Raw genomic sequence first — 27,835 nt, 5'->3', positions numbered from 1 at the left:
AAAAAAGTGATTTCTAATTCGCCGGGAATATCTGAAAAAGCAAGTGAAAGTTCATCGAAGCAAAAATCTTCTAGTGAAGCTTGGACGGTAAAACTTCTGGATCCCACCATGGAAGACTTAATCTCGGCCGTGAAATCCCTCAGTATGAAATTTGACGAGTTAAAAAGCGAGAATATGGTGTTAAAAACCCTTCTTATCGACTCTCGTAGTGAAACTGCAGAGATAAAAAATGAACTGCAACAGATTAAACAGATCTTATCTTCTAAGACTGATTCTGTTAATTCATACAGTCAAGTAGTTAAAAAAGTCTCCTCAAACAAGAAACCTGCTTGTGTCGAGTCATCCGGTGTATCTGGCAACAGTGCGCGCACCAGTGACCCACTTACAACTCAGCGTGTCTCCAACGACGTCATCAGGAAAAACGGTAAACAGCTCGTCGACGAAGACGGCTTCACCGTAGTACAACATTCACGCAAGTCCACGAATAATGAAAACTCCGATAGAAAATTATCTAACACGGATCGTAAGAAAAATCCCTTGCAAATTGGCATCAGGAATGTTTCCACATTAAAAACAATTGCTAAACCTATTTACAAAAAAACAAAAGCTCTCTTTGTCACGCGTTTTGAGCCGTCTGTCACGGAACAAGAAGTCGTAGATTATATTTCCAACGAACTAAATCTCAAGCAAGTCAAAGTGGCCAAGCTCCGGACAAAGCATAATTCTTACGCCTCCTTCCATGTATCTGTTCTGGAAGAAGATTTTAGTAGAATTAATAATATTGTTTTTTGGCCCAGTGGCTGTTTAATCAGTCCTTTCTTTGGAAAACTGCATCAAGACCAAATTGTTAATACTAATTCATCTCCTGAAGCTCTCGGTAATTCTACCCAATTACCTCCAAGTTCCTGCAGTACATCGTCACCTTTTATGCCAGCAACTTCTATGCCAGGGCCTGGAGGAGTGCTTCCTACTCACTTCCCAGTGAATGCCCAATCTTAATGAATGGGAAATTGCATATCAGAATGTTAGAGGACTTAGAACAAAATCAGTTGAATTCTTTGATAATCTTATTAATACTCAGTATGACATAATCTGTCTAACAGAAACTTGGTTCAACGAAAGATGTATCAATGCTCATTATTTCACCGATAATTATTCTATTTTTAGAACTGATAGGGATCCGCTACTCTCATCAATGGAACGTGGTGGCGGAGTGTTGATCGCAGTGAACAAACATAAATTCCCTTCTGTTCAGCTAATTCAATTATATGACTATCGTGGAGTAGAAGCCGTATGGATTAATATTAAAATTGCCTTTAATAAGTACTTAACATTGGGTAATATTTATCTTCCTCCAACTACATCACCTAATCTATTTACATTGTATTTTGAAGCTCTTGAACAAAAACTCGTTAATTCTCATGATAATGTGATTATCTTAGGTGACTTCAATGTACCTGGGATAGATTGGAAAGTAAATCACTATTTCAATATTGCCCGTGCACATGTCAGATCCAAGGCTCAGTGCCTGCTTGATTTCATATCTAATTTGGATTTATTTCAGCACAACCTAATACAATCTTCCAATAATCTTCTAGATCTTTGTATTTCTAATCTATCCCATTGTGTGGTTGAAAAAGCTGTTGAATCTCTGGTCAAAGAGGATATCTATCATCCTACCCTACTTATTAAACTACTTATTGAGGCGACCTCACACAATTTTACTCCAGATTCTATTTTCAGAAACTACAAAGCTGGTGATTACTTAAGCCTTTATAACTCTCTAAAAACCCACAATTGGGATGAATATTATAACACCACTGATGTAGATGCTCTTGTAGATCAACTTACATCTTGTATCTGTGATAAAATCAATACTCACATTCCATTATCCACACGTAAGGCCTCTAAACATCCTTATTGGTTCTCTGGTGAATTAATTCATGCCTTAAAATCTAAAAAACACTTTCATAAACTCTATAAAAGAAACAATAATACTCAGTATTACCTTCTTTTCTCTAAATATAGAGCAATAGTTAAAAATCTTATTAAGCGTGATAAAACTAATTGGAATCGTAGTATCAATAATAAGGTTAAGAATAACCCTAAAAAATTCTGGAGATATGTCAATGTTATGAAAAATGGTTATAGTGAATCCCATTCTCTTAATGTCAATGGTGATATCTGTAATGATCCTGGTATTCTTTCTAATGTCTTTGCTAAGTACTTTGCTAGTGTATATGTACCATCCACCAACCACCCTCGTATCATTGATCCCGATATTATTCACGATTCAATTCCTGTATCATTCTTATCAGAAAGCCAGGTCTTATGGGGAATTAAATCATTAAAACCAACTATGTCTACTGGTCCTGACGGTATACCAAATTTCATTATTAAAGGCTGCTCTTTTATTCTAATGCCTCTATTGTTGCATCTATTTAATACAAGTCTAAAATCACAAGTATTTCCCACTAAATGGAAAATAGCTAAGGTTATTCCCATACATAAAAAGGGTAGTAAACTCAGTGTATTTAATTATAGGCCTATATCATTATTAAATGGCTTTACTAAAATCTTTGAAAAAATAATATTTAAACATATTAACTTTCCAATAAACAACAGATTAGCTCCTAATCAGCATGGCTTTAGAAATAGTATGACAACTTCTACTAATCTTCTCTCATTTATTAATCCTATATACAATAAAGTTACAACAAGGGGGCAGGTTGATGCATGTTATTTTGATCTGGCTAAAGCCTTTGATACTGTCAATCACTCCATTTTACTAGCTAAACTTTCTAACTTCGGTCTCTGTAATAATTATATAACCTGGTTTACTAGTTACCTTAAAGATAGATGTTTCTTTGTTTCACTTAATAAAAAAACTTCTACTTTATATCATGCTACTTCTGGTGTGCCTCAAGGGGGTACTTTATCTCCCTTATTATTCAATATTTATATCAATGATATTTTTAAAGTTCTTCATCATACTACTGGTTTTCTGTTTGCTGATGATCTTAAAATATCCAGAGAAATTTCCTCCTTAAATGACTGTCTGCTTCTTCAATCTGATATTACTGAAATTGATAATTGGTGCAAAATGAATTTAGTTTCACTTAACAAAGATAAAACAAAAATTATTTCTTTCACAAGGAAAATTCATCCAGTTAAATATGATTATTTTCTTGACAACTCAAAAATTTCCAAATCTCTTAGTATAAAAGATCTTGGTGTTATTCTTGATTCCAAACTATTCTTTCATCAACATGTTAATTCTTTAGTATCCTTTTCCCGTAGAACCTTATATTTAATAAATTATATAACTTACTATGCATCTGATACTGAATCCATTCTTACTCTTTATTTGTCCTTAGTTAGAAGTAAACTCGAATATTGCTCAGTTATCTGGAACAGTATTAACACCACCGACAGTGACAAAATTGAATCCATACAAAATAAATTTTTCAAAATAATTAGTTCTAGACACCATCAATTACCCAAATTAGAATCTCTTTCAAATCGTCGCATCCATCTGGATGCCCTGTTTGTGTTTAAGTGCTATAGTTCAAAAATTAATTGCTTATACTTACTTGATAACTCTGGTATTCGAGTCCCGCAGTTCAAAAGCCGCCTTCGATCCCTATTATGTTCCTTACACAATAATAATGATTTAATTTACAGACTTATCTCAAATTTCAATAAATATGAAAATTTTATTAAAAACTTCAAATTTTAATTTTTATGATTACCCTAATATTCTGAGTAATTTTATAATCCTGTTTATTCTTCCAATTTTAGATCAATTAGTTAAAATTATCTCAGTTGCTGTTTTGTTTTGTTTTGTTTGTTATTGTGTCGTCCTTTATTTTCCTGTGTAGGTTGTATTTATTCGCTTGTATGTGCGTCTTTTATTATCCTGTTTATGTTGTATTTATTCGTTTGTATGTGTCGTGTTTGTATTACTTGTTCTGTGCACACCTCTAAAGCTTCGGCTGTTGGTGTGCATGTCACAAATTTTAATAAATAATAAATAATAAATAAATAATAATAATTAGCAAGAATTTTCACTTCTATCTCGCATATTGTTTGTATGTTCTATAGGTTATGCTTCAATAAAGTTGGTTATTTGTGGCACTCCATTTGCTTTTATTTGCTATTACACAAGTTTATTTTATAAATTTTATTGAATGATGTTATAAATATGACCTAGTTGGTTAATCACTTAATCCGTTAAAACGTTACAAACGTTAAGTGATTATTTTTTCCCTTCAATCTTGCATTTTATAAAATAAGTGCAATACAGCTTCGCCGAGAACAATATTCGCAATTCGATTTTATTTTGAAAATGTTTTAAATGTTAAATTTGATATTCACTTTGTATCAAAAAATTAGATTCACACAGGCCTAATTAATTATCTTGTCTTTACTGTTTATTAAGAGCAATTCTTAAAAATTCATAATGATATGTCACTTGCATTTTTTTGTGTATTCGCAAAATTTTTCATCAGATATTTAGTAAATGTTATTTGCTGTCTGAAAAAAAGTCCCTCAAGTGATTATATTAAAGAATTCTTGGGTGACTTTTACAACTATTAGACTTATTTATGGCAAACAAAAAATTTTTAGATCGAAAGACATGAAAGATAAAATTATAAGAATGGCCCTCAAATAAATTATAACAACAAGAAAATTAATGAACCAACTTGGTGTGCGAGACCAAGCCGTAATGTTGCATTTTGAACTTAATTAATTCATATCCACAAACGGTACTGTTCTAAACCTCATCACAGAAACACTGTTATCACAATACGAAGATGAACTTTGTCTCTGTGATACGAGCATGCTGTGTGTGTATGGAGCCAGGATAAAACGAATTGCCATTGTGTGGTTCATTCCCAGTGATAATGCTTAAGATAGTATCTAACAATGATGCCAAGTGTGAGTGTTGTAAAGTTCAAGATTACCTTAAAGCAAGATATGAAGTAAGATTTTAGATAGTTGTTTCATATTCATTGATTTTTAAATTTTAGTATTCATTGGAAAAAAATAGGATGAAGTATATAAGCGAGACATGTTTCCTATAAGATTGTGTTACTGGAATTTTAATGTAAGTACAAATTGTGCCTGTAGTTCATTTATTTTATTTTATTTATTATTTAACTGAAAGTGAATTTAGAATAATGTAGGAGTATCTTTCTGACATTCATAATTTTTAGTTGAATCTGTAGAAATATGTTTTCTTTGTCCTTAAAAAAATATGTTTGTGGTGGATTGCACTTATGATCTGCTTTGGCTGAAGTTGGGTTTGTTTACAAAAATATTGCTTATATTGTAACTGTCAGACTGTAGGTGACACACAATATCCACAGTACTTACAACAAGCAATGTGTTGTCAATAAATGTATGACAAATATTAATTCATATTAATTTTTTATCTTATGCTAGGCTTTTATGAATTTAAGTACATGTCGTATTTTGTGACATAAAAAGATGATTATTGGTTAACATCTTAGCTCTCGTTATACTGCATTTGTTAGGATTAATTTTGTGAATGGAACGAAAGATGATTGGAACAGTGCTACCACTTGTGGAAGTCTCAGAAGTCTCGAAAAGATGGCTGACCCTCGTGATTTATCTGTTTATATTAACTTTCGCGAACATCGGGGGATGAAATTAACGTATTGGTGTGACAAACTAAACTTATAATTATACAACTATTCTTTAATATTTTGTTATTATTTATAGTCACAAAAATAAATAATGAAAACGAAAAATATGCATTACAATTTTTAAATGTAGAGTTAGCACTGCGTTGGTCATACTTTAGAGACACAACAAATTGTTAGCCTACATATACGAGGGTTCTCTAAAAAGTTTCTGACCTCAACATGAAAACATGAAGATGGCAACACTCGTCAATGAAAATTGGAGGAATGTGTTTGCGCATGCTTTGGAATGTATTCTCTGAAATTTAAGCCATTTTGGACATGCATTTGTTTTTTAACAATCGGGTGCGGAACCTACGTGTGATTTGCTTCGAGAAAAGTAGTTGAAAACACAATTTGTGTATATTTATCATGCTTGTCATTATTTTAAAGAATTCTGTCTTAAATGTTGTGCCCAAGTTTTGTAGCATAAGTTTATTTGCAACATGAGAACTCAGGAATTTGCTCATTATTGAGGTTAGGTGTTACACATCTCTGGCGAATACTGAAAGACTCGGTCACATTTTTTTTCAATAGGAATGTATAAAGTAAACATTTAATGCGTTCGTGCACATGAATAGTATAAGATGTAGCCTTGTAATTGAAGTTAGCAAAAGAGCTGATAATTAGTTGAATTTATGTTTTTCAATGGTAAAAAAAACAATACAAAGTAATACAAGTTTGTTAAATGTACTGAAATAGGTTCTGGAATACGAAAATTTGCAGCTGCTGGTAGGGAAACCCAGCCCAGGGAATCTGGCAACACTGCTTCAGGAGAACACGCAACATTGGTAGATTACTGCTGTCCTTGCTGACGTTCAGGCAGATGTGTGCCACTTTTATGGCAGTTTGCGGTGCATTGTTCCAGAAAGAGAGCGAATGTCATGGTGACTCGTCGTTTCGTTAAAATGACTTCTTCCGGTGCAGACCACCTGTGTTCGGTCATGGAGGATATCGTGTGCTAGAAAGACGAGACGTGCCAGTAGTTAAATGTGAGCGTAGAGGATGGAATATTAGGAAACCTTTTTTGGTAAACAACATTACTTCTATGTGAATGTGGTTTCTTATCTTAATTTAACTGATATTCTTGCATGCTAATGGACTGTGAATGAGAACTTAATGCAATATGTTTTTTTTTAACATAATTTCATTAATGTTCCACCCATTTATTCATAATAATAGTATAGTGATTGTTGATATTTTTGAGGTCCTAAGGTAAGTAAATTTTAAATACTTTTCTTTTGAGTTTTGTTGTAGAAATTGTCATAAGAAATAAAAATATTTAAATATTAAGCTCATAGACATTTTCTAACAGTTGAATATATTTCCTTAACAAATCAGGTCAAATAGAAATTTCAAATGTATCTGTGTTTGTGTCTATTAAGTGAAATAACTTTATTATGAAATTATTATTATTATTTTTTTACTTTTTAAGCAGCCTACATTGTGATTAAAGTACTAAGTACAGTAGCTGTAAATTTTTAATATGCAGATGTATAATTTATTCTAAAATATTTTTTTCTTCAAAATATCATACTATCAGTTTCAACCATAGACTTAAATTATCAATTAATTTTTGTATGTGTAAAATTTATTGACTTTTAGTACTCTTGGAAAAGTAAACATCACTGCACTGATTTTAAGTTATAAGTAGTTACTTTTGCACCAAAAGATGCCATTAAATATGTACTGTAATACTGTGATCTAATTCTTACAGTTCCTTTGAATGACCCCAAGTCTTGAAATAAATAAAAATAATTAAAATTTCTTTGTATAATTTAAATATTTATAAAGCTTTTCCATCATTCACCTATTACTTTAATTGTCTTTTACATGTTTAGTATTCAAAAATACTAGGCTCTTAATGAATATGTATTTCCTGCAAGCCTTAGGACTATAAAAATTTAGGTTGAAGAGTCGTAAGTTAATTATTTTACAGCTTAGCAAAATATTGGCTCTTTCCTTACTGCCATTTTACTCATTATTCTTGTGCTTATTCTTTGTTAGACTGCCTACTGGTGCTGTTGAAAGCTTTTAAAGAAGTTTGTCGGAGTTGGTATTCGAGTCATGTATTGCTGAAGGCAACTTGAAAAGTGTAACTTTCTCTGTTCGTTAGTGGGCATTTGTATGTTTGGTTGGTATTTGTTTACATTGTTGTTGCCAGAACTGGTTGCTCATTTTAAGTGCCCAAGACGTGTGTTGCTTGAAACAGGATTCTGAGAACCATCATGGTTTTTGGACCTGTTATTAATAATGCCTGTGGTAATAACTGCTTTGTGTTTACAATGATATATGTATAGTTAAGGAAAGTTCATCAGTAATTTTCATTGCTTGAAAAATACTGTAGAATTATTTTTTTAATGCAAAGCAGTCTCAAAATAATTTTCTTCTTCTTTTATTTACTGTGCAGTGTGACTATTAGGCATCAGCTGACACAATAAAATGGAATTATGGATCAAAACATCTATGCTGTTGTGCCTGTTCGGTTTCTTGAAGGAATTTCGTCCTTCAGAACCTTACCTGGTCAGTTATCTGACTGGCCCGGAGCTGAACTTCACTGATGATCAGGTGAGCCAGCGAACACAGCTATCTGATTGTGATGGTGCACTTTTTGTTTCATTTAATTAAATATTGTGTTATGTCGAGCTCAATCATGTGCGTAAGTTTTGCATGATTTCTGATTCTGTGCTGTTGAGGGAGGGGGGGGGGGGGGGGGGGAGTTTTTTTTTTAAAAACAAACACTTGTTTTTTTTAAATTTAAATCAGGTTTTTTATTACATTACTTATTACTATTGTCGTTATCAGAGTATAATTAGACCTTTAGTTAAAATTTATTATAATATTGTATTTAAAAATACATTTTTTAAAAATCCATTTTTTTTTTTAAAAAGCTTGCTTTAAACCATGGTTTAAAGTGTTTAAACCATTGTGGTTTAAATCAGCTAACCCTGAAATAAACTAACCCAGCTATGCAAATAAAAAAGAGCTGAATTTATTTTAAAACTTTTTTTAGTGCAAGTTTTATGATAATTCACTATGAGGATAATTAAAACTTGTATCCAGTATTGTAACAGTATTGTGGTTTTTCTCATAACAACACCTAAATGTATAGCTTATAAGTAGGTGTTTAGTTAGAAGCAGCTTAAAACTGTGTTAAATCACCGTTGCATTGTCTAATGCTTCGTGATTGAGTTTGTTTAGGTACATGTCTACTGTCAACACTCGATTCTCAGCAATTTCATGCAGAATCAAATGTGTCCTAATAGCCTGATAAAATAAGTCAACTGCCTTATCTACAGTCAGTCGCCAATCACAAGGAAATAAACAATCACTATTGTAGTCTTATGAGCATTGTTTCGCAAAAAATACCTACTTGGACTTAAAGATTTCCAAATTTTAGTATACCGTGTTATAATGATGGTAGTTTTTTTTTTTCGTGAAAAACAAATATAAAATTTTTAAGAGGGCATAAAGCAGAAAGCAGTGCTTTTTGTGGTTGTATTCTGTACGTTTAGTAGAACCCTGATGTTACGGCTACTATGCCTTCTGTCTGATTGTCCTTTCATCCATCTATTCGTCAATTCATTTCACACAATATTTCTCATTTTTGAGACCCAGCTGCTGCCAGTTACTAAAGGATGACTGTATCGTTAGGGGAAACAGATGCACCGAAAGAGGAAAAAAAAAACATTCATAATCACCACCATCTGCCATGTTTCTCTTTTCTAATCTTTTTGGGTTTTGTATAGAGAAATGTTTAACTAATTATTATTATAGTATTTGAATAATATTAATAGTATTTTCTGTCTTATTAATTTTGCTGGGAATTAATTAAGGCCTCATTTAGAGCTAGTTCTTTACGGTCATATATAATTCTTTAAGTGATTTTGGATTTGGTGTGAGCAGAGCAGTTTTGATGTTCAATGAGTTAAGTAAGTTATGAATTTACGAATGTGTAGTTGGTGCTTGGTGGGCTAATTTGCATCATAGTCCACCTTCTGGAGTTATTCGGTTATCAGCAAGAATGTAGTGCCATTACTATCTTTGTAGCACTATTTGATTTCATATAAAGTTAAATTTCATGTTTTTAAAATGAAGCGTTGTTTTGCTATTTAGTACTCATATTTTTGTAACCCTAGCCATGGGAATCCTTCTGATAAATGGTTCTCATAATGTTTTTGGCAAGATAACAAGAAAGATTGACACTATTGGTAATCATTTATAACTCGCTCATTAAACTGCATATAAAAAGAATGCTGCATTTCTTGAATGTGTTGTGGTAATGCTACAATTATAATATTTTCATACTTTTTTGTAACAGTTGTAACAATTTTTTTGTTTGTTTCAGTTTAAGTTTTTAATAAGCTGTACTGTTGATTTGTTTTTAGGTGAATCAGCAACTATTCCCAACTGGAACCTACACGTACATATCTTTGCTGGGAGTCGTTCTCTTGATAACTGATTTCCTGCGATACAAGCCTCTTTTAGTTGTTGAAGGCATCGCAGGGACTGTAACCTGGAGTGTGTTTGCTTGGGGCACACAGTTTTCGCACTTTATGGTATGCTGTGCTATTGCTTACTGAGACATTTGCAAAAAATTGTGGTCATTTGTGACTTTTTACCATTTCTAGAAGAGGAAACACTTAGTGTTATGTAATATGATTAAGAAAAGTTTAAAAAAAATATGTTTTGATAAAAATATTTTTAATAATATAAATTAATGTTTTAATTATATGGTTATAGATTGATTTAAAACTGATAAAAAAAATACTGCTAAATTTTATTAGGTTACGCATCTTTTAGTTAGTTTTGAGAAATTTGGAATCCGTCTCATGACTAATTTATGTACGTAAAGAATTTGCAGCCTTGATATTCACGGGCATTGCAGCAAGGCTACGGTGAGCTCGGTGGTTCCCGCAGGCGGGAGAGCTGGTGTGGGCCGTGTTCGCGGCGACGGAGGTGGCCTACTACACGTACATCTATGCGCGGGTGGACCGGGACCACTACCAGCGGGTGACGAGCCACACGCGCGCCGCCCTCCTGCTGGGCCACTCGCTGTCGGCGCTCGCGGGGCAGGGTCTCCTCGCCGCGGGAGTCATGGACTCCCACACGCTCACCTACATCACCGCCGGAGGTCGGCCTCTCGCTTCCCGCCCACCGACACACCTCGCTCTCCCCTCTCCCCCCTGTGTGTCGGCAGTCTCTCACTCGTCTCTCCGTTACCGCGCTGCTAGAGATGGCACTGGGCACGCTCACGGTGCATTGCCACACGCATCAAGTTGGTTGGCCACAGCTCATTTACTCTTGAGGAGATCTTTATTTATTTCTTCTTGTGCTGTGATTTTATATTTCTAAAATTTCTATCTACCGAAACCAAAATTTGATCTCCTTGAAATATCTTTTACATTTTTGTTGTTAAGAAGCCATGGAAAATAAACTTAAAAAATTATGCGAACCATTTGGGTGTTTCATTAGAAAACCTTTTTGTTTTCTGGCAACGAGCCATAGAAAATGGACTTTGTTGCTGGCCACTTACTTAAAGTTATGTGCTATTTACATGTCAATGCTTTTTTTCTTTTGGTCATAATTAAAGTTTGTTTTTCCCCTTTTATTATATTTTTATTTAGAGACATGTACCTATTAAATAAATTTTTATTTTAAAAAAAGTTATTAATGTTTCCATGAATTTCGTGCACATAGTTTGCTAAAACTTAATTACCACTCGGTAATTATGCTTAGCATGTACTTTTTTAAATGCCTGTACATAGTTTATTTTTTTTTGGAAGACATGTGGCTAGTAAAAATTAATAATTTTAACAATAATAGCTATTTACGTGAAATAAACTAAAAAAAAAACAGACTTTGCACAGTCCACTTGCTAAGAGTTTGGCACTACTATGAGTTTTTGCTCCCTTTGGCAATGAGAGACATTGCATATGCCCTTCTAAAGAATCAATAACATTCTATTTAAGGAACCATTAAATATTAATTATAAATATTTAAAAGTGTGAGATTAAGTCTTATTAAAACTATGTATCAAAGCAAAATATCTTTGCACATTATTATTATTTTTTTTAAATTACTCTGGTATTATTGTTAAAAATATTTTGACTTTCAATAATCTGGCAAAATCGCTAACCCAGTATTGCTGTGGTTCGATACATGCCAGATTAGGGCATTTATTTTAAGTTTTAAATTATGTTGTAGTTTTAAATTAAATTTTAAGTTAGTTGTTCGTTTTAAACGTTAAATTACATTCTTATAAAATAGATATGTATATTTATTGTAGTTTTGTACCCTATTCAGCTACCGCATCTCAACGCGGCTGGCGATATGCTAGTAAGAGGACTGAATTTATTTATCCACTTGTTTGAGATTTAGTTTTCCTTTAGGAGGGTTTTTTTTGAGTGTGATATTGATTTGTAATTTGAAAGGTTCAATCTGTTGAGTAGGTACTCCCTCCCTCCCCTCCTTCTCATAATCACCCTAACATAAAAATATTCCGGAGCAATATCAAAAAGAAAATTTTATACAGGCTGCTGCAACATTGTTAATGCTATTGTACCATGTATACTTTTTTTATAAGCTTAAGAATAATAAAAAAAATCAGGTTAAGCCATACCATAATTTTGATAGTTGCATTTCAAGATGTCATAAATGTGTTAAAAAAAATTCTGTTATTTTTCAAAATTTGGTCTCCCCGTTTAACTGGAATGAAGGCATTCCATTATACCCGATTTCATGCAACCGCCCCCCCCGCCCCCCCACCAATTTTCGGAGCTGGGTCTACAGAGTTGTTACAGTTGAAGATGATAATTATTTTATTAATTACTTTATCCTGTATTTGATTTCAGCCCTTGCGCTGTCCACCGTCTGGGCTCTCCTGCTGCCGAAGGTGAGCCACAGCATGTACTTCCACCGCAGTGCGAAGGAGCCCAGCCAGACGTCGGCAGACACGGCCGTGGTGAAGGATGCAGCCGATCCCGTCGTCGCTCCCGTCGGAAGGCTGGCGTGCGGGCACAAGTTCTCTGCAGCCTATCGCCTGCTGAAGAAGGATCTGAAGGAGGCGTACGGCAACGCGTACGTCGTGAAGTGGTCGGCCTGGTGGGTGATGTCCGGCGGATGCTACGTGCTGGTACGTGAACCAACACTTACGCCAGCGGGCGAGTTTTATGGAATTTTGTTAGATGTTTTCTGGTGAGAGGTAATTCTTTGAGTTTTTTTTTTGTTGGCAAGGCCTTTAAACTTCTTCTTATGCAGAAAAGTTTTCTCTGAAACATTTTAAGTATTATTACCAACCGTACTGTATTTTACTGATACTGTCTGTGGTAACATTGCAAACTTTTTTGGATCGGATCGGGTACAAAAATTTACTAACAAATCATTTTTGAAAATGTGATATTGGGGCAACATTAACAGCATCGCTTGCTGGTACTAGATCACCTGAAGTGCAATTTGTGTTGTGCAGTCCATACTGGTAATTGTGTTGTGTAAAGATAAATATTTGTGGAACCTGTATGATACAAACATTTTTGCTAGGACAAATATTTTGACACCACTGAAAATATTGTCACAAGTTTGCAGTGTGTAAAAAAATATAGTGAACAAAGGTTTTCTTCTTTTTTTTAAGTATTGTGCCATAAGTTAGTTATTATAAAAAGAATAAAAAATTTAAATTTAATTCATTGATTCTGCAAGCGATTGTTTGCCTGTCACTTTGTGCATAACTGTAGATGCAGTTTCCTTTAACAAAACCGTGCATGACTGTCAGCTGTCTGAGTGACCATCTCCAGCACTTTGTCCAGTTGTAGGACATCTTTTGTCCTACTATGCTCACCACTACATATCTGTTATGTATGACAGCAGCTCGGTTGGTATCTGCCAGTCGAGGTGTCGGAAAGTATAAAACCCAGTTTATCCACTCGCACTTGAGCCGAGCAAACAAAGTGTTCATCTAGGATTATTCCTATACTTAGTAAATATTGACTAAGGTGACCCTTGCGTATGTTAACAACGTTGTTAGTAACAGAGTAATCTGGTTTGCTTGCCCTAACTGTAGTTATGGTAAGTCAAGAGCTGTTGTTACAACCTATGTGGGGCACCCATGGCCCACCGACAGGTGTAAGTTATTATTGGACCGCAGGTTTCTGTAGATTCTCAAGTGCTAACAGCAGCTCAGGGAAGTTCACATCGTGGATTAAATGGTGGTGGCTCCAATGCCCTTTGCTCAGCTAAAACACGAGCGAGATACTGAAGCCAGGTCAACTGTTAGGAGAGCAGGTGGAATATCAATCCTTCGATGCTGGCTGGAGTCATTACTATGGCATCCCTCTCACTGATAGCAGGAGAGAGAGAGAGCCAGCGAGATGTACTCTTGTGATGAAGAGCAGCCTGGTTGGTTGCAGCCCAAGTGGAGGGAGAACACCAAAGTTGAACGATGAACGAGCCTTTGCTTCCACAATGCCTAGTTAATCACCTGCTGTCATCTCAGACACAATACCGTGGTGCTCGCTTCTCAGTGTATAGCTAGTTGAACATATGTGGACATTATCTGGGCAAGTGTCTGTGTTAAAATTCACTAGCTAAGTCTCTTGGCATGAAACCATTAACTGGTGGTAAGACGAGAGCAAGGCTGTAAAATAATGCATGTATTTTATGCATATTTGTATTCCCTCCTTTATTTATTTATCTTGCATTTGTACTGTATGCAAAGTGTATTGATTTATGCTTGTAATCAGTAGTAATAATTCACACGTTTGGATTAAAATAAAATGTAAATCACATTTTGTAGCTGACAAGATACGGTATTAACTACAAAACATATGTGAAAAACAATTTGAAATTACTATTCATATATAAATATACACACTATTCATTATATATATATATATATATATATATATATATATATATATATATATATATATAGTGTATGTATATATTTATGTATGTATGTATGTGTTTTTAGTACAGAAATCCGGCTAATCCGGTCTAGATGGTACTGGACCCTGTCTGACTCATCAAAAGTCTTGATTAAACTGATTTTGCCTTCAAATGCATGCAAAACAAGTTTTATATGAGTAAAACCATAAAAATCTGTGTTTTTTATTTCATAAATTAAACTTTTCCTGTGGCTTAATTTTTGTTTTAATACTACTGCATACGTAGACCGAAGGTGAACTGGTGTAGGATTGACAAAATAAAACTTTTTGTGATTAAAATTCAAAATTTATTGATTGTACAGTACAAAATTGAGAAAATCCTGTTTTTTTTTATCCCACCAGGATGGACCGGGTGTTCAGACAAGTGGGGTTGGGATTAGTGGCAATTTACTGTATATTTATATATGTAATCTGTAATGTGAAGGTAGTAGGTATATGTTTTTGTAAAGTTTCAGTCAGTTTAGGTTCCCCTACTATTTGACTGTGGCACTCAAATTATATTTTTTAAATTTAATTTTGCAACTTATTCTGGCTAGATAGTAAATAACACAATTATCGAAGTCCTTTAAAATGAGTCTCAACTCAATGAAAATCCAAGAGATATTTTATCTTTTTTTGTTATGCTGATTTTGAGTTAGTTTTTTTCTATTTTTTATTTATCTCTTTAACTTAACCTTTCTGGTGAATTAAAATTATTTATGTACTTTTACAGCGTGAGATATTTCTATTTCATGAAATCAAATTGAAAACTGAGCATCAACATTTTTGACTGGTGTTCACTTTTTGCAGGCTTACACATACAATCAAATAGTGTATGAAACCATCTTAAAAGAAAGTGGTGAGCTGGAATCAGCCAAGTATAATGGAGCTGTTGAAGCAATTAGTTCCTTACTAGGTAAATACTTCTAAAAATCTATAATTTGTATGAACTTCAGTTAAATAACATTGCCAAAGAACTGGTAGTGTACATATAATGGCTGGTGTGTTATAACAGTGTGCTTAATGAAGTTTTGGCCACCAAATATACAAGTTTCAAAATTTATTTTTTTCTATCAGATTACTGCTTTAAAAAACACATTTTTACTTGATATTTTGGAAAGTATTTTATATCAACTTACCTCACTTTAAAGGATTTCTCACTTTAAAGCAAGCATGTGTGTTTTTCATGTCCCTACAAAATGTTTTACATTTAGTTACAGTTTTTTATAAAGTACTTTTGTTGTTAATTACCAAAACTGTGTGGTTTATCCAGTGAAATCTCATTACAGTGTACCTGAAAACCCCAATTTTTTTGGTAGTTAGTAATGAAAGTATTTGTATTGAACTGTTACATCTTGTTGGGATCTGAAAATATAGTGAGAAATCTTTTATACTGAGGTACTATAATATAAAGTTTTACTAAACATTTTAATGAGATTTCACTGTGCTAAAATATATACAACTAGCTACTGGTACTCATCGTTGACAATTTAGTTTCTGATGCACTCAGCTCTGTATTTATCTATGTATATTACTATGAACAAAACCTATCTACAGTATTGTCAAGAATATTTTATTTATCTGTAATGGTTTACAAGGGGATGTTCCGAGTCGGGGCAGACCGATTTGGCTTACACTGTGCGAGTAGAAGCAGGTAGGTGTCCCTTTCAGCGCCCTGAAATATCTCGCATCAGTGGGCCCTAGGGAGCAAGAAAAAGCCTTTCAAGATTTAAAAGTACAGTTTGAGTGATATTTTTTTCATGAATTCTCAAGTCAGTAGTGTGGCACAGTGATCAAGCCCATTGTCTGGCAATCTGCCAGCTCGTGTTCAATACCCACTGGTACTTTTTTTTTATTTCTCACAATATTAAAATATCAATTACAGAATTTAAATATATTTTAACAGTTAAATGTATATTTTTATAACTAACATATTCAATTTAGTAAATTTTGAAATTGAGTTAATTAATATATTCAAACACAAATTTTTCGAATTATTAATTTTTTAATTTTTTTTACTGTAGAGTGAGGTTTGTGATTCTAACTTTTGTCCTTCAATAGCAATATTTAGCAACTTTTTTTTGTCATTATAATACCATTTAATCCCATTTATTTATTCTCTTTCGTGAATTCAGAGCACATGGCTTTGGCAGCTATTTCAAATACTCTATAGTCAGCCATTACTATACCTTTTTTCCTAGAAATTCTAACAGACTATACTGTTGTAAACAGCGTCTCGCCACATGTTTGCAGTGATTTGTCATAAAAACATAATTTTTTTTTATTGAAAATGGAAAAAATGTAATGTTTTTCTGATAATAAAAAAAAGCGTAAATAATTACTTTCTAGAATTTTTGTAAATGTTTCTTTTATTTAAAACAATAAAACCTCACCCAATTATGTAATTGAACTGTTTAAATATTTTTAAAGTCTGTAATTAATAGTTAAGTATTGCGAAAAGAAAATGGAAAGGAGAAAAAAACTGTACCAGTGGGTATCGAAGCCGAGCCGGCGGATTACCAGACATTGCGCTAGACCATTGCACCACGCCACTGACTCGACAATTCATGAAAAAATATTTCTCAGACACTACTTAACAATTTTTAAAGAAATTTTTCTCGCTTCCTAGGGCCAACTCGGGTGAGATATTTTAGGACGTGGCAAGGGGCAACCTACCTGCTTAAAATCACACAATTTTAAGCCAAATCGGTGAGCCATGACTCGGACCCTCCTGTTGTTAGTCAAAGTTAGCTAAGAAAGCAGTACATTTTTACGGTTTTATCTGATTTTAGATACAAATGTTGTAACAATTTAAAGGGGCCATACATTTTTTAAAAGAAAATATAGCCCACATTCATTGTAAAAAAAATGTAATTTATAAAGGAGAACAAATTTTTTAAAATCCATCCACTAGTTTTTGTGTTTGCTTCTTACAAACAAGCTCGCTCTCTAGCTTCATAATTGTAGCCTAGAAGCACAGATTGTACGTACTTAAATGCCTCCAGTCACCCAGGCGATGAACTACACAACACCTGTGCGTAACATGGTTCCAGGGGCGGCAGTAGCGTTTGGCTGCGGCTGGCTGCTCCTGGACTGGCCGCGCATAGGCAACCTGTACCTCTCCGTCGGCTGCTTGTTCGAGGGCGCCATGATGTGCTGCTTCGCCATCAGCAGGAACATATGGCTCGGCTACTGCACCTACACCTTGTTTGTCATTGGCTACCAGGCTCTCATCACCATTGCCTCGTTAGTACCGCTCTCACTTTGTTCCTACTCAGTTTTAAGAACAGTGAATATCTCAAGCTCTTTTGGGGTCTTATGTATGTTGACCACTAATGCTGGAATCACGAACTCGCGACAGGTGCGATGCAAATAACGAGATTCGTGTGCGTCTGCAAAATATTGCGTTGTTATGGACACACAGTTTTTACCCGATATTACATACACACCAAACAAATGACCGCCATCAATGTTTACAGGTTTTTCGAAGTGAAACTTCTTTACTGGCGATAATTTCTTCTCAGGGTAACGAAATATGAGCAAATAACAGCAGCAAGGGAACGAAAATTTATTTCTGGCGCAGAGGAGGATAGTTTGCTAGGGCGGGGAGAGTAATGAATAAATTGAGTCAGAGACAGTTGAAAGACCACTTGGAGGATTTTTGTCACCATATTTGTAACAATTTTAGAATTGAAACATCTCTAAAGCCAGAAACACAGATGGCAGCAGCAGTGCATACATTAGTATACTTTTGCAATCTTTGGCACATCTCACTCATGTTCGCTCCTGTTCATTCTCGCTCACTCTCACTTATTCGAATAAGTCAACTATAGGTAATGATAATGAAAATACTTGCATATTTGTATACTTGCTCACTGGCATACTTGCTCTCTCATATACTTGCACACATTCCATACCTCTATCTGTGAAATTTTACTTCTAACGTTCTAACATGATGATGGCCATGCACCCATGTGGTCTATGAATCTGTGATTTTAATAGTGATGGTCAAACACTAATTTTTGTTAATATGAATCTTTAATTCAAATGCCAAATATTATTTCAAATTCAAAGGTCAAAAATAAAATAATTTACAAGACACAAACAAATTATTTACGATGGTTTTGAAACACTCAACCATTCAAATGTTTGTTTCACATTTTTTTCCCCAAAATCAACAAACATCGTAATTTTATTGATATAATTACATATCAAATATACAATATTTTGGGGAATTATTAGGATGGATATATAGATAAATAGATCAAGTAAATTTCTGACTTGTCAGTGATGAATTTTTGAAATACTACATTTCCTCCAATGTTTTTCTTACAATCCTTTTCCTCAACTATCAAATCTTTCAATTCTAAAGATTCAAGGATTCAACTAGATCCAATCCTAATGTTTACGTGTTTAGGATATAAACAATTTTATATAGAGCAAAAATATTTCCTGAAATAATAAAAAAACTGCCTCGGAGCATTGTAGCTGGTGGCGAATACAAAAGTCTTTTGATAGCTACTTTATGGATTATTAATGAAGTCCTTTTTTACTAGTCAATCATAATGTTTAAATTTATGAATTTCCATACCACAAATATTTTTCTTAGAATCTTTTTCCTTGAGTACAGAATATTTTGAATACTGTGGATTTGACGGTATTAGGAATTCATTGGTCGATCATTGGTTTATAATCATTACGTTTGAAAGAAATAAGTTTATTTTAAGTTAAACGTTCATTTAGGAAAATCACTGTGCATAGTACATTTCAAAGATAAATGTAGTTTTCTTTAAATCTTGTTCCTCAAATATTGAATACTTCAAATACTAATAATTTGATGGTATTTGAGGATTTGATTGGCCCATTCCTAACAAGAAGTCAAATACCCTCTTTTATCACATAATCGTCGCACCTATATTTCAGGCCGTCAAAATTGGGATAAAAAAACTTATCGTGTAAACGTCACGTTTTGTTTTTGGTCCCGCTATTAGATGCAGAGCGCTTTGTGTAGGTATCTTTTCCATATAAAACGATTTATTTTAAAGTTGAAGTGTAATATTTATTCGGATATTACCACTTACTTATTTAATTAACGTAAATATGAAGTTGTCTGACGTGTAAATTTTCTTTTAAAGACGTTTTTCAACGTTATTATCTTTATCTGTTCGTTTGTGTCGTCGCGATGTACCACTTGCAATAATGTAGCCAGTGCTAGTTGGCATCATTCGTGTTTGGTTAAGTTGCTTCCCGTATAGAGCGCGCACACGTAGTCAAATATAGATATCTCACCGAGTGCATGCAACGCGTGCTCTCTCTCAAGTGCCGAATTAACTGCATTTGATAGCCCGCACTCTTTCGTGATAAGTCTGTACTTCGACGATAGTTATGCGTTCCAACTCATGTTCGCATCATAGTTTTGGTTTTTCTATTTAAAGTTAAAGAAAGGTTTTTGTTGCATGACTTATTAATTTTAATTTTTCGGTGTTTTTTTTAAACTTCACTTTTTAAATAAATGTACTTTCCATGAATGGCTTTTGTTTTCATGAATAACTTTATCTAACAAAAAAAAATTTTTCTCGCATAATTGTCGCACCCTTACTTTTCAAACTTGATTTTAGAATAAAATGTGCGACGATTATGCGAGAAATCACGGTAGCTTAAAACTATAATTATAGTAGAAAACTGAAAAATCCTAGGTGGAAGGAACAAACTGATCACCTTTCAAGTTATTTCTAAGGGACGAAGATGCATTTGTAAGAAGTATTCAAAAAGATGTTTTTTTTTGTAAGGTCACACAAGAACAATATTGATAATATGTACCATATTAACAAATACAAAATTTATTTACATATGAAATAACAAATACGTAACACAGTGGGCACTCTTAATCTGGCCTTGTTTGGTTTGGCACATTTTTTAAACTGGCACAAATTAACCTGGTCACACTCAGAATTTTTGGGAGGCTCGAATGTTTGTAAAAGAAAAAATTAAGCATAAAAAATGATAGCACATATTTTTTCTAATTTGCGTATATTTTTGCTAACCAACCACGATTAATTGTAGGGGTTATATTGTCGTTACCCTTTATTTATATGGCTCAGTTTGTTAAAAAAAAATTGTATTGAAAAATTAATCAATTAAAAAATGCAGCAGCTGTGGTTTGCAACAGTAAGTCAGATAACATCACTCATGCCGCCGCCCACCGTGAAGGTAGTTCCACAAGCGACATCGTAGCACAATAGCTTCTTTGTTTTACACTCGCCTCTCTCTTCCCCTTGTTAGTAGGGATGACCTGGCTGTCTGTCTGTAGTATCTTGCTAGCTTATCTCGCTTCTCACTCCGATCTCACTTGTAGGGCTACTGGAGTTGTAGATAACTGCCGGAGGCACACATTGCCTCACACAAGACATTAGTCACGCACAGCTGTGATTACGCTTAACTTTTTAAAGTTCTTTATTGCTTTTTGGTGCTTTATTAACAGAAAAATAATTTACGTTAGTAAAATATTTTTTAAAATTTTTTTTTAAGAAGCACGGAAATAAACTTTTCCCACATATTGCTAAATTTTATGCTTTACACATTAATAAAAATGAGACATTTTTTTTTGAGAAATCGAGGTAAAAATGATTCTTGTCTTTGGTAAAATTATATTTGGAAGATATCTCACTAACATATAATTTTATGTTTAAAAAGTAAAACTTATTATTTTTTTACTGCCGCTCGCTTAAAGTCCGATGTGATTCTTTGTTTATTTTTCCTTTGATTTTGAGAAGTACCTCATGCGTCATGCCCTTCTAATGTATGTCATTTCAGAAGAACTATATTAAAAAAAATTAAAGTTTTAATAACAAACTGTCCAGTGTTTTTGTAAGTAACTACTTAACAATCATAATAGTACATAAATATTATAACAGTGTGAGTTTCAGTTATGCATCACTTCCAGTGAGGTTTGTAGTTCCAGGTCTTGTAACAGCCACCTTGCATCACCCAAAATAACATACTACCTTCACTGAGATCTCGCAGAAGGAATATATCCCCTCTATCTCTCCCCTTGCATCCACCACTGTTCACGTATGTAACCAAATAATGTACACATCACATGCGTACACACTTCTGTGAATCCATGCAGTGATCATACAGCAAGCAAAGTGTTTTCTTGTAACAGGACGGAAGTGGCAAAGAAAATCAGCGAGGACAGCTACGGGCTCATATTCGGTGTGAATACTTTGTTGGCGACGTTGGTGCAGACTGCCATAACCGTGGTCGTGGTCAGCGACTCTGGACTAGGTCTCCAGCCGAGGCAGCAGGTATGCTACGCTCTCCATGTGAAGGAAGCCATTATTTGGTATGCAAGTAGAGTAGAACCTAGATTATCCGTGAACCGATTAACCGGGCACTCTGTTAATCGGGTTCTCAATTAAAAATTAATTTTGGAGGGGGGGGGGGGGGGGGGAGACAATGCTTGCAAAGTTTAATTCATTAGGGAAAGGTCAAGAAAGGAGTTAAACTAAAAAGTACGTATTAAAAGTAGAACTGTTTGTTGATTTAAGGCAAGTTAGTCATTAAATTGCACATACCTATGCATATCAAATTGTAAATATATTTCATATTTTTCATTGAAACTGTGTCTTTTAAGGTCATTACAAATAATTTCATTCATACATATTTTTAAAAATTAATCATTAGTGGTCAGTAATACTTGTACAGTTGTTTTGTATAAATTACTTACACAATTTTGCTGTATTGTATAACCTAAATACATTTGAATTTGAATATCCGTGATTTTCACTTATCAGTGATGACCTTTCTCTCTCCCCCCCCCCCCCCCCCCCCCCCCCCCCCCCCCCCCCCCCCCCCCCTTTTCCCAAATTACCACGGATAATCAAGGTTCTACTGTATTCCAGAAATATTCTATGTTCTTGAATATTAGATGTTCGATTAAACATTTCAAATCAAGTTTTTTTTTTTTTAATATTCAATACCAACAGTCTCAATAGATACATGAAGTGGGACTCATTCAAAAAATATTTAATTATAAATATTATAACATGTATGTATTAAGTTGTTTTCTGCAACATTGTATACATATGCATTGTTTTTATCTTACATGTAACATATAATTGGTTGATACTTGTTAAACGTTTTTTAATAATACAGTGTTTTTTATGTATGTAATCAGTTGTATCAACAAAACAATATCCAAATTAAAAATTTTACTGGTTTAAGAAAATGCAAAATACACAGCCAGGTTTTAAATTTTTATTTTTTAAATTTTACTGTATTTAGGATCTATTTTTTCTTGCACTCTTGTGAAGTGTGAAAAAAGAAATAATTTCACTGTATTATAAAAATCAATTTGAAAACTATTTGATATTCACAAATAATTTAATATTTGATTTGAATTAAAAAAAAAAAAAACAGTAATCACAGAAGCCTAGTGGTAAGGTCACTTGCTTCTCATCGAGGCAATCTGGGATTCCAATCTGGTTAGCTCTGACCTGGACTTATCACTAGAGGGAAGCACGATGAACTGTGGGTTTTCTCAGGAAACTCCTGTTTCCTCTACCATTTTCGTAGTCACTGCCCAGTACGACCATGTCTCATCTCATCAACTCCTTAAGCAGGCCAGAGATATCAAGACTGTCCCTCCAAGATGACATCCAATGTGATAGTGTGACTACTAAAGATTGATAAACTGAATGGGTGCCCAGATTCTCTGTGGTAGATGGCACCGGCAGCGAGATGTGATTCAACACTAGGTGGTATGGGAATCTAGTGGCTAAAGGGGGAGGGTGGTGGTAAAGGATCGCTCTGATGTATCGCAATGATGTATCAATATTTTTTAGTAATTTTATTTTGTCTCAATATTGGACTAGATTAGAATAATATTTTCACGTTCCTCCTCCCCCCCCCCTTTACAATTTGGCAAAAAATATATAATCACAAGTCAATTAATTCTACACCCTTACAATATAAAAATCCAATTCTAGGCAACAATATTGATATCGACTCTCAGTCTTATGGGCATCTTTAAGAAAATATTTTTTTAGTCATATGTACCTTTAAATTTATTTTTTACTTTTTTTTTTTTTTTTTAATGTTTGCAAATATAAACCAATTTGGATTTTGCTAGTAAGAGCTAAACTTGTTTAAAGTAATTTTATTGTAAAAGCTTAGGCATATCAAGAATTAATTCAATGTTACATGTACTTAAATATTATTTTCATAGTAAGCAAATGAACGGTTAAAGTTTCAATATTACAATAACCTGATATATTAATACTATCAAGCAGATTACTATTGGCATCAATATCATTCAAAATATATCGAAAGACTGGTATATAGAAATGTGTAATAATCCTGCCATCCCTAGTTACTCTGATGAATTATGATTTTTCCTCACTATGATTGTCAATGGCAACGAGTGACTTGTGGCCACATGGCAGCGAGGCGGGTTCGGGACTCTACAGTGACTGTCAAAATGGCTGCCAGGTGTAGACAAAGTAGGACATTCCGCTCTTGGCGTTGGCTGTGGCATAACGACGTGCGCATGTGCAACACTGTACCAGACTGTCCAGTGTCTGCCTGTAAGATTATAATTAACCTTCCATTATTAGTTGTTTAATTTATAAAACATATGGGGGAGTTTTTTTTTGGCCAAATAGGACATTTTCAATTGTTGTCGACAATGCTATAGTTGTGTAAATAAGTTATAAAATTATATAATTTTTTTAAAATCTAATAAAATGTGAGATTGGCATCCAACTAGCATTTTATTGCACCCAATCTACTAACAATACAATGTGGGTGAAAGATAATGAAATATGTATATAAGTGGATCCAAAGTGATGAACTATTTATGCAGGTTGCTTAAAAGCCCCTGTAATTAAAGTATTTTTCTGACTTTTTCTTTCTGTTTACAGTACATGGTTTATGGGGGATATTTCATCTTCCTTGGAGTGCTGTGTGCAGCTCTGTTTGTGTACTCATCATTCTGCAAGGGAAAAGAAGCTGAAAAGTCTCAAGTTATCTGAAATTTACAGCATCAAATTAAGTTAATTTTCCTTAGACTTGTCTGTCTGAATGACATTATAAACGTAAGCTATGGTTGAAGTAACAGTACTTACACTTTAAAATCACAGCCATACATATGCAAATGCATGTAATGAATTGGCTGGTGTGATAGCAAAGGAGAATCAAAGAACTGCATTTAATTGCCCAAGAGTTCTTATCGAAACCTTGCTCATGTGTTATAATAATTTTATTTATATTTACTGCAAATCTTCATTCTAATTTGAGAAAGATTAAGATCTTGGCTAACTTCCTGTTATATTCAGATTGTAAAAATGTTTTGTTAATGCTCAACTTGTTATATATGTTATGAGTATACTTAAAATAAAATAATGTATGTTTATTACAAATGTTTTGATCTTTAGCACTTAAGTTACTCAAATATAAATGTTAAAAATTTATCGGTGTTGCATGATAAATCTGCAAAACATGACCTGTACCAGAAATGGACACTGTCAGTCTCTGCTCTACCTATTGAATCTGTGTGCTGGCATGCTGTCACCCCACCTTCCCCTCCCCGACAGCTGAATGGAATGTGCTGACTCCACCTAAAGCACTACAATGAATTAGCACAAAGCAGGGTCCATACAATTATTCTTATTTTATTTTCAAGGACAATCCAAGGGTGCAACATTACAGTTTCAAGGGGGGAAAAAATGTGATGATTTTGATAATATTTAAAATTATGCGTCGGAGTTAAAATTATTCAAGAGACATTTTAATACTCATAAAAGATAATTCTGAAAATGTTTGTGAATGCTTGAAACTCCTTAATAGCTACTGTGTAATTATGTACTCTTGAAAAAAAAATTAAACATTGTGGGTAATAAAAAGACCCTTATCCCAATAACAAGGCCAGAATACTACTGACAACTCATGTAGTTTATTGTTATTTGGGACTAAATATTCTATTTTCACAACCAATAAAACTCTCTTCCTCTGTACTCGTTCAGAAACCTAGCCATGCTGGGCCAAAAAGCCAGGCACTTGCTGGCTGGCTCTGCGATTAAACAACCCCATCCTTATTCTGCTGTCATATCTCTAGCTGAAACCACAGCTTGCTCACCACCCTGCAAACGTATGATTGTTTAAACCTCAGCGCTAAAAAAAAAGCTATTTACGTATCAGATAAACTAATTCTTGTTGGGTGTGTCTAGTACCAACTCACCCTTATGCCGGTCTGGGACAAAAAAAAAAAGCCATGGAGGTCAGTAAAACTTGGCCATTGCTAGTTTGCACTGTATGACATAAAACTCTAAGAACAGACAAAAAAAACACATACCTACACACCCACACAATACATACACATACACACACATACACATACTTACACCTACAAAAAAACTCTAAGGAAGCTAGTATTCAAATTCTCCCTTGTCTAGTTGACGTTCTATACTGTCTTAAACAACTTATAAGCATATTTCAGCTTGAATAGGTAAAAACCAGAAGTTTTATAAAGTAATGAGGTGGACATAGTGCACACCTATACCTATGCACACACACCTACACCTACACACTCATACACCTACACACACACACTTACATCCACACACATACTTTAACATTGCAACAAAATTAGTTAATACAGACAAACAACCACCTTGGACCATATAGCGACGCACACGCTAACCAAATGATGAAATGAAAATGTATTGTGACAACGTGGCGACAGCACAGACTACAGACTAACATGGTATGTTTCCTGAAATAAAGCAGTTGAAATTTTCAGGAACTGAGAAACGTTCCTGTCCTCAGGCACAAACAGACTGACTGATCCTAATATTACGCCAGCTCGCCCATCGCCTGTTGACTTCAGCTGCCCCCTGTCTTAGGGTCATTGCCAGTACCCCATTTTGTGGGTGAATGATCTCTAAAAGCCCAGGAGTACTAAGGTTGAAAGTGGCCTAGCTCCACCTGTCTCTTTGGCTCTCCACACAAGGCACTGAACTGGCATGCATTCTTATGCTTAACCCTACAATTTTACTATTTAAAATGCTATGTATCAAAGTTTTCATAACTTAGAATATCAGTGCTGCACATTAAATGCAATTTTTTTTTAAATTTGGCAGCATAAAATTGCTATTGTACGTACATCCGCCCCTCGAAGTAACGCTTTAATTTGTTCCAGAAAAACATAGTGAAAATCAAAACTGCTGTAATCAAATACCTTTTCTCCATAAGAATGTATGTTAATAAAAATAATTTGTTTTCCAATAAGGTAAGTGTGTTTGCTGGAACATTTTAATCAAGACAATATTTGTGTTAAAATCTTTTTATTACAATGCTAATATATGTCTAAATACATTTGAAGTACTTTTAAATAAATATTGAATAAAATTTTGAGATTAAACAACAAAAAATTAAATTCAAAGATTCACAGACTGCATTGTTTACATAATAGGGCTTGGGCATAACATTCCATAAGAGGCTCTAACATTTCTGAGTAACAAAATAATGATGTTATTAATATAGGAGTTATATTTAATTTTAATAAATTATAATTTCATAAACTAAATGTTTTTTATTATTAGAAAAAGAATTTAACCTGTTAACATAATTCCCAACATTGTTGTTCATCAAATGCTATTAATTATCACTAGCGCATCCTAGTATGTGCAAGGTAAACTAGCCCTGTAAGCTATTTTGGCTTTTCACTCCAGCGGGATGGAGTAATAAAAGTCGTAGATAAATATGAAATGAAGGAAGCAAATAGGTATTAAGGGAAGAGCAAAATATTATTTGTTGATTCGTCATATTATTATTTTGTTCCACTGTATTTAGTGCTATACAAGTGCTGTTGCCATTGTGCGTGCTAATTAAAATCTATGACCACACAACTTTAAAAATCAATGACCGTACTACTTTAAATCATGCTGTAATTTATTGGTATCGTTACTTCATGACAGCACAAATCGAGGGGCGTATGCATAATTGAAGAGATTCCACGTGAATCCCAAACATAGCATATTTTGATTGCAGATAAAAAAGCAAAGTAAGTACCTCTTCCACACAATTTATGCGAGGAATACATCCCCAGGATATGCCTCTGGGCCTAGCTGACTTTAACTTCTCCGCTACTGCCTGAGGTATCACACACACTGGACAGTTTGACCTAGGTGCACTTTCTGGCCACGT

General features: G+C 34.0%; 1 protein-coding gene across 5 annotated transcripts; it reads left to right on the top strand.

Annotated features, from left to right (window-relative positions):
- Positions 1-4,613: 4,613 nt before the first annotated feature.
- On the top strand, positions 4,614-26,262 carry LOC134531787 (thiamine transporter 2-like). 5 transcript variants are annotated; one of them, XM_063367709.1, is made up of 10 exons: positions 4,614-5,110; positions 6,577-6,738; positions 8,119-8,276; positions 10,097-10,267; positions 10,629-10,842; positions 12,563-12,843; positions 15,440-15,545; positions 17,683-17,875; positions 21,795-21,936; positions 24,553-26,262. In XM_063367709.1, the coding sequence occupies exons 3-10, from the start codon at positions 8,151-8,153 to the stop codon at positions 24,661-24,663; spliced, it is 1,344 nt and encodes a 447-aa protein (XP_063223779.1). In that variant the 5' UTR covers positions 4,614-5,110; positions 6,577-6,738; positions 8,119-8,150; the 3' UTR covers positions 24,664-26,262. The 5 variants fall into 5 exon arrangements, with proteins under 5 accessions (XP_063223779.1, XP_063223778.1, XP_063223776.1 ...); XM_063367708.1 differs by lacking the exon at positions 6,577-6,738; XM_063367706.1 differs by lacking the exon at positions 6,577-6,738 and having other exon boundaries at positions 4,626-4,985.
- Positions 26,263-27,835: the final 1,573 nt, after the last annotated feature.

Source organism: Bacillus rossius, chromosome 5 (assembly GCF_032445375.1).
Source record: "Bacillus rossius redtenbacheri isolate Brsri chromosome 5, Brsri_v3, whole genome shotgun sequence".
In the NCBI taxonomy this organism is placed as follows: domain Eukaryota; kingdom Metazoa; phylum Arthropoda; class Insecta; order Phasmatodea; family Bacillidae; genus Bacillus; species Bacillus rossius.
This window is presented reverse-complemented; position numbering and strand designations above follow the sequence as displayed.

Coding starts and splice junctions, on each gene's coding strand:
- LOC134531787 (XM_063367708.1), top strand. CDS start 8,151: ATGGAATTATGGATCAAAACATCTATGCTGTTGTGCCTGTTCGGTTTC. Junction 12,844..15,439: donor CCGGCGGATGCTACGTGCTG/GTACGTGAACCA, acceptor CACTTTTTGCAG/GCTTACACATACAATCAAAT. Junction 15,546..17,682: donor AGCAATTAGTTCCTTACTAG/GTAAATACTTCT, acceptor ACATGGTTCCAG/GGGCGGCAGTAGCGTTTGGC.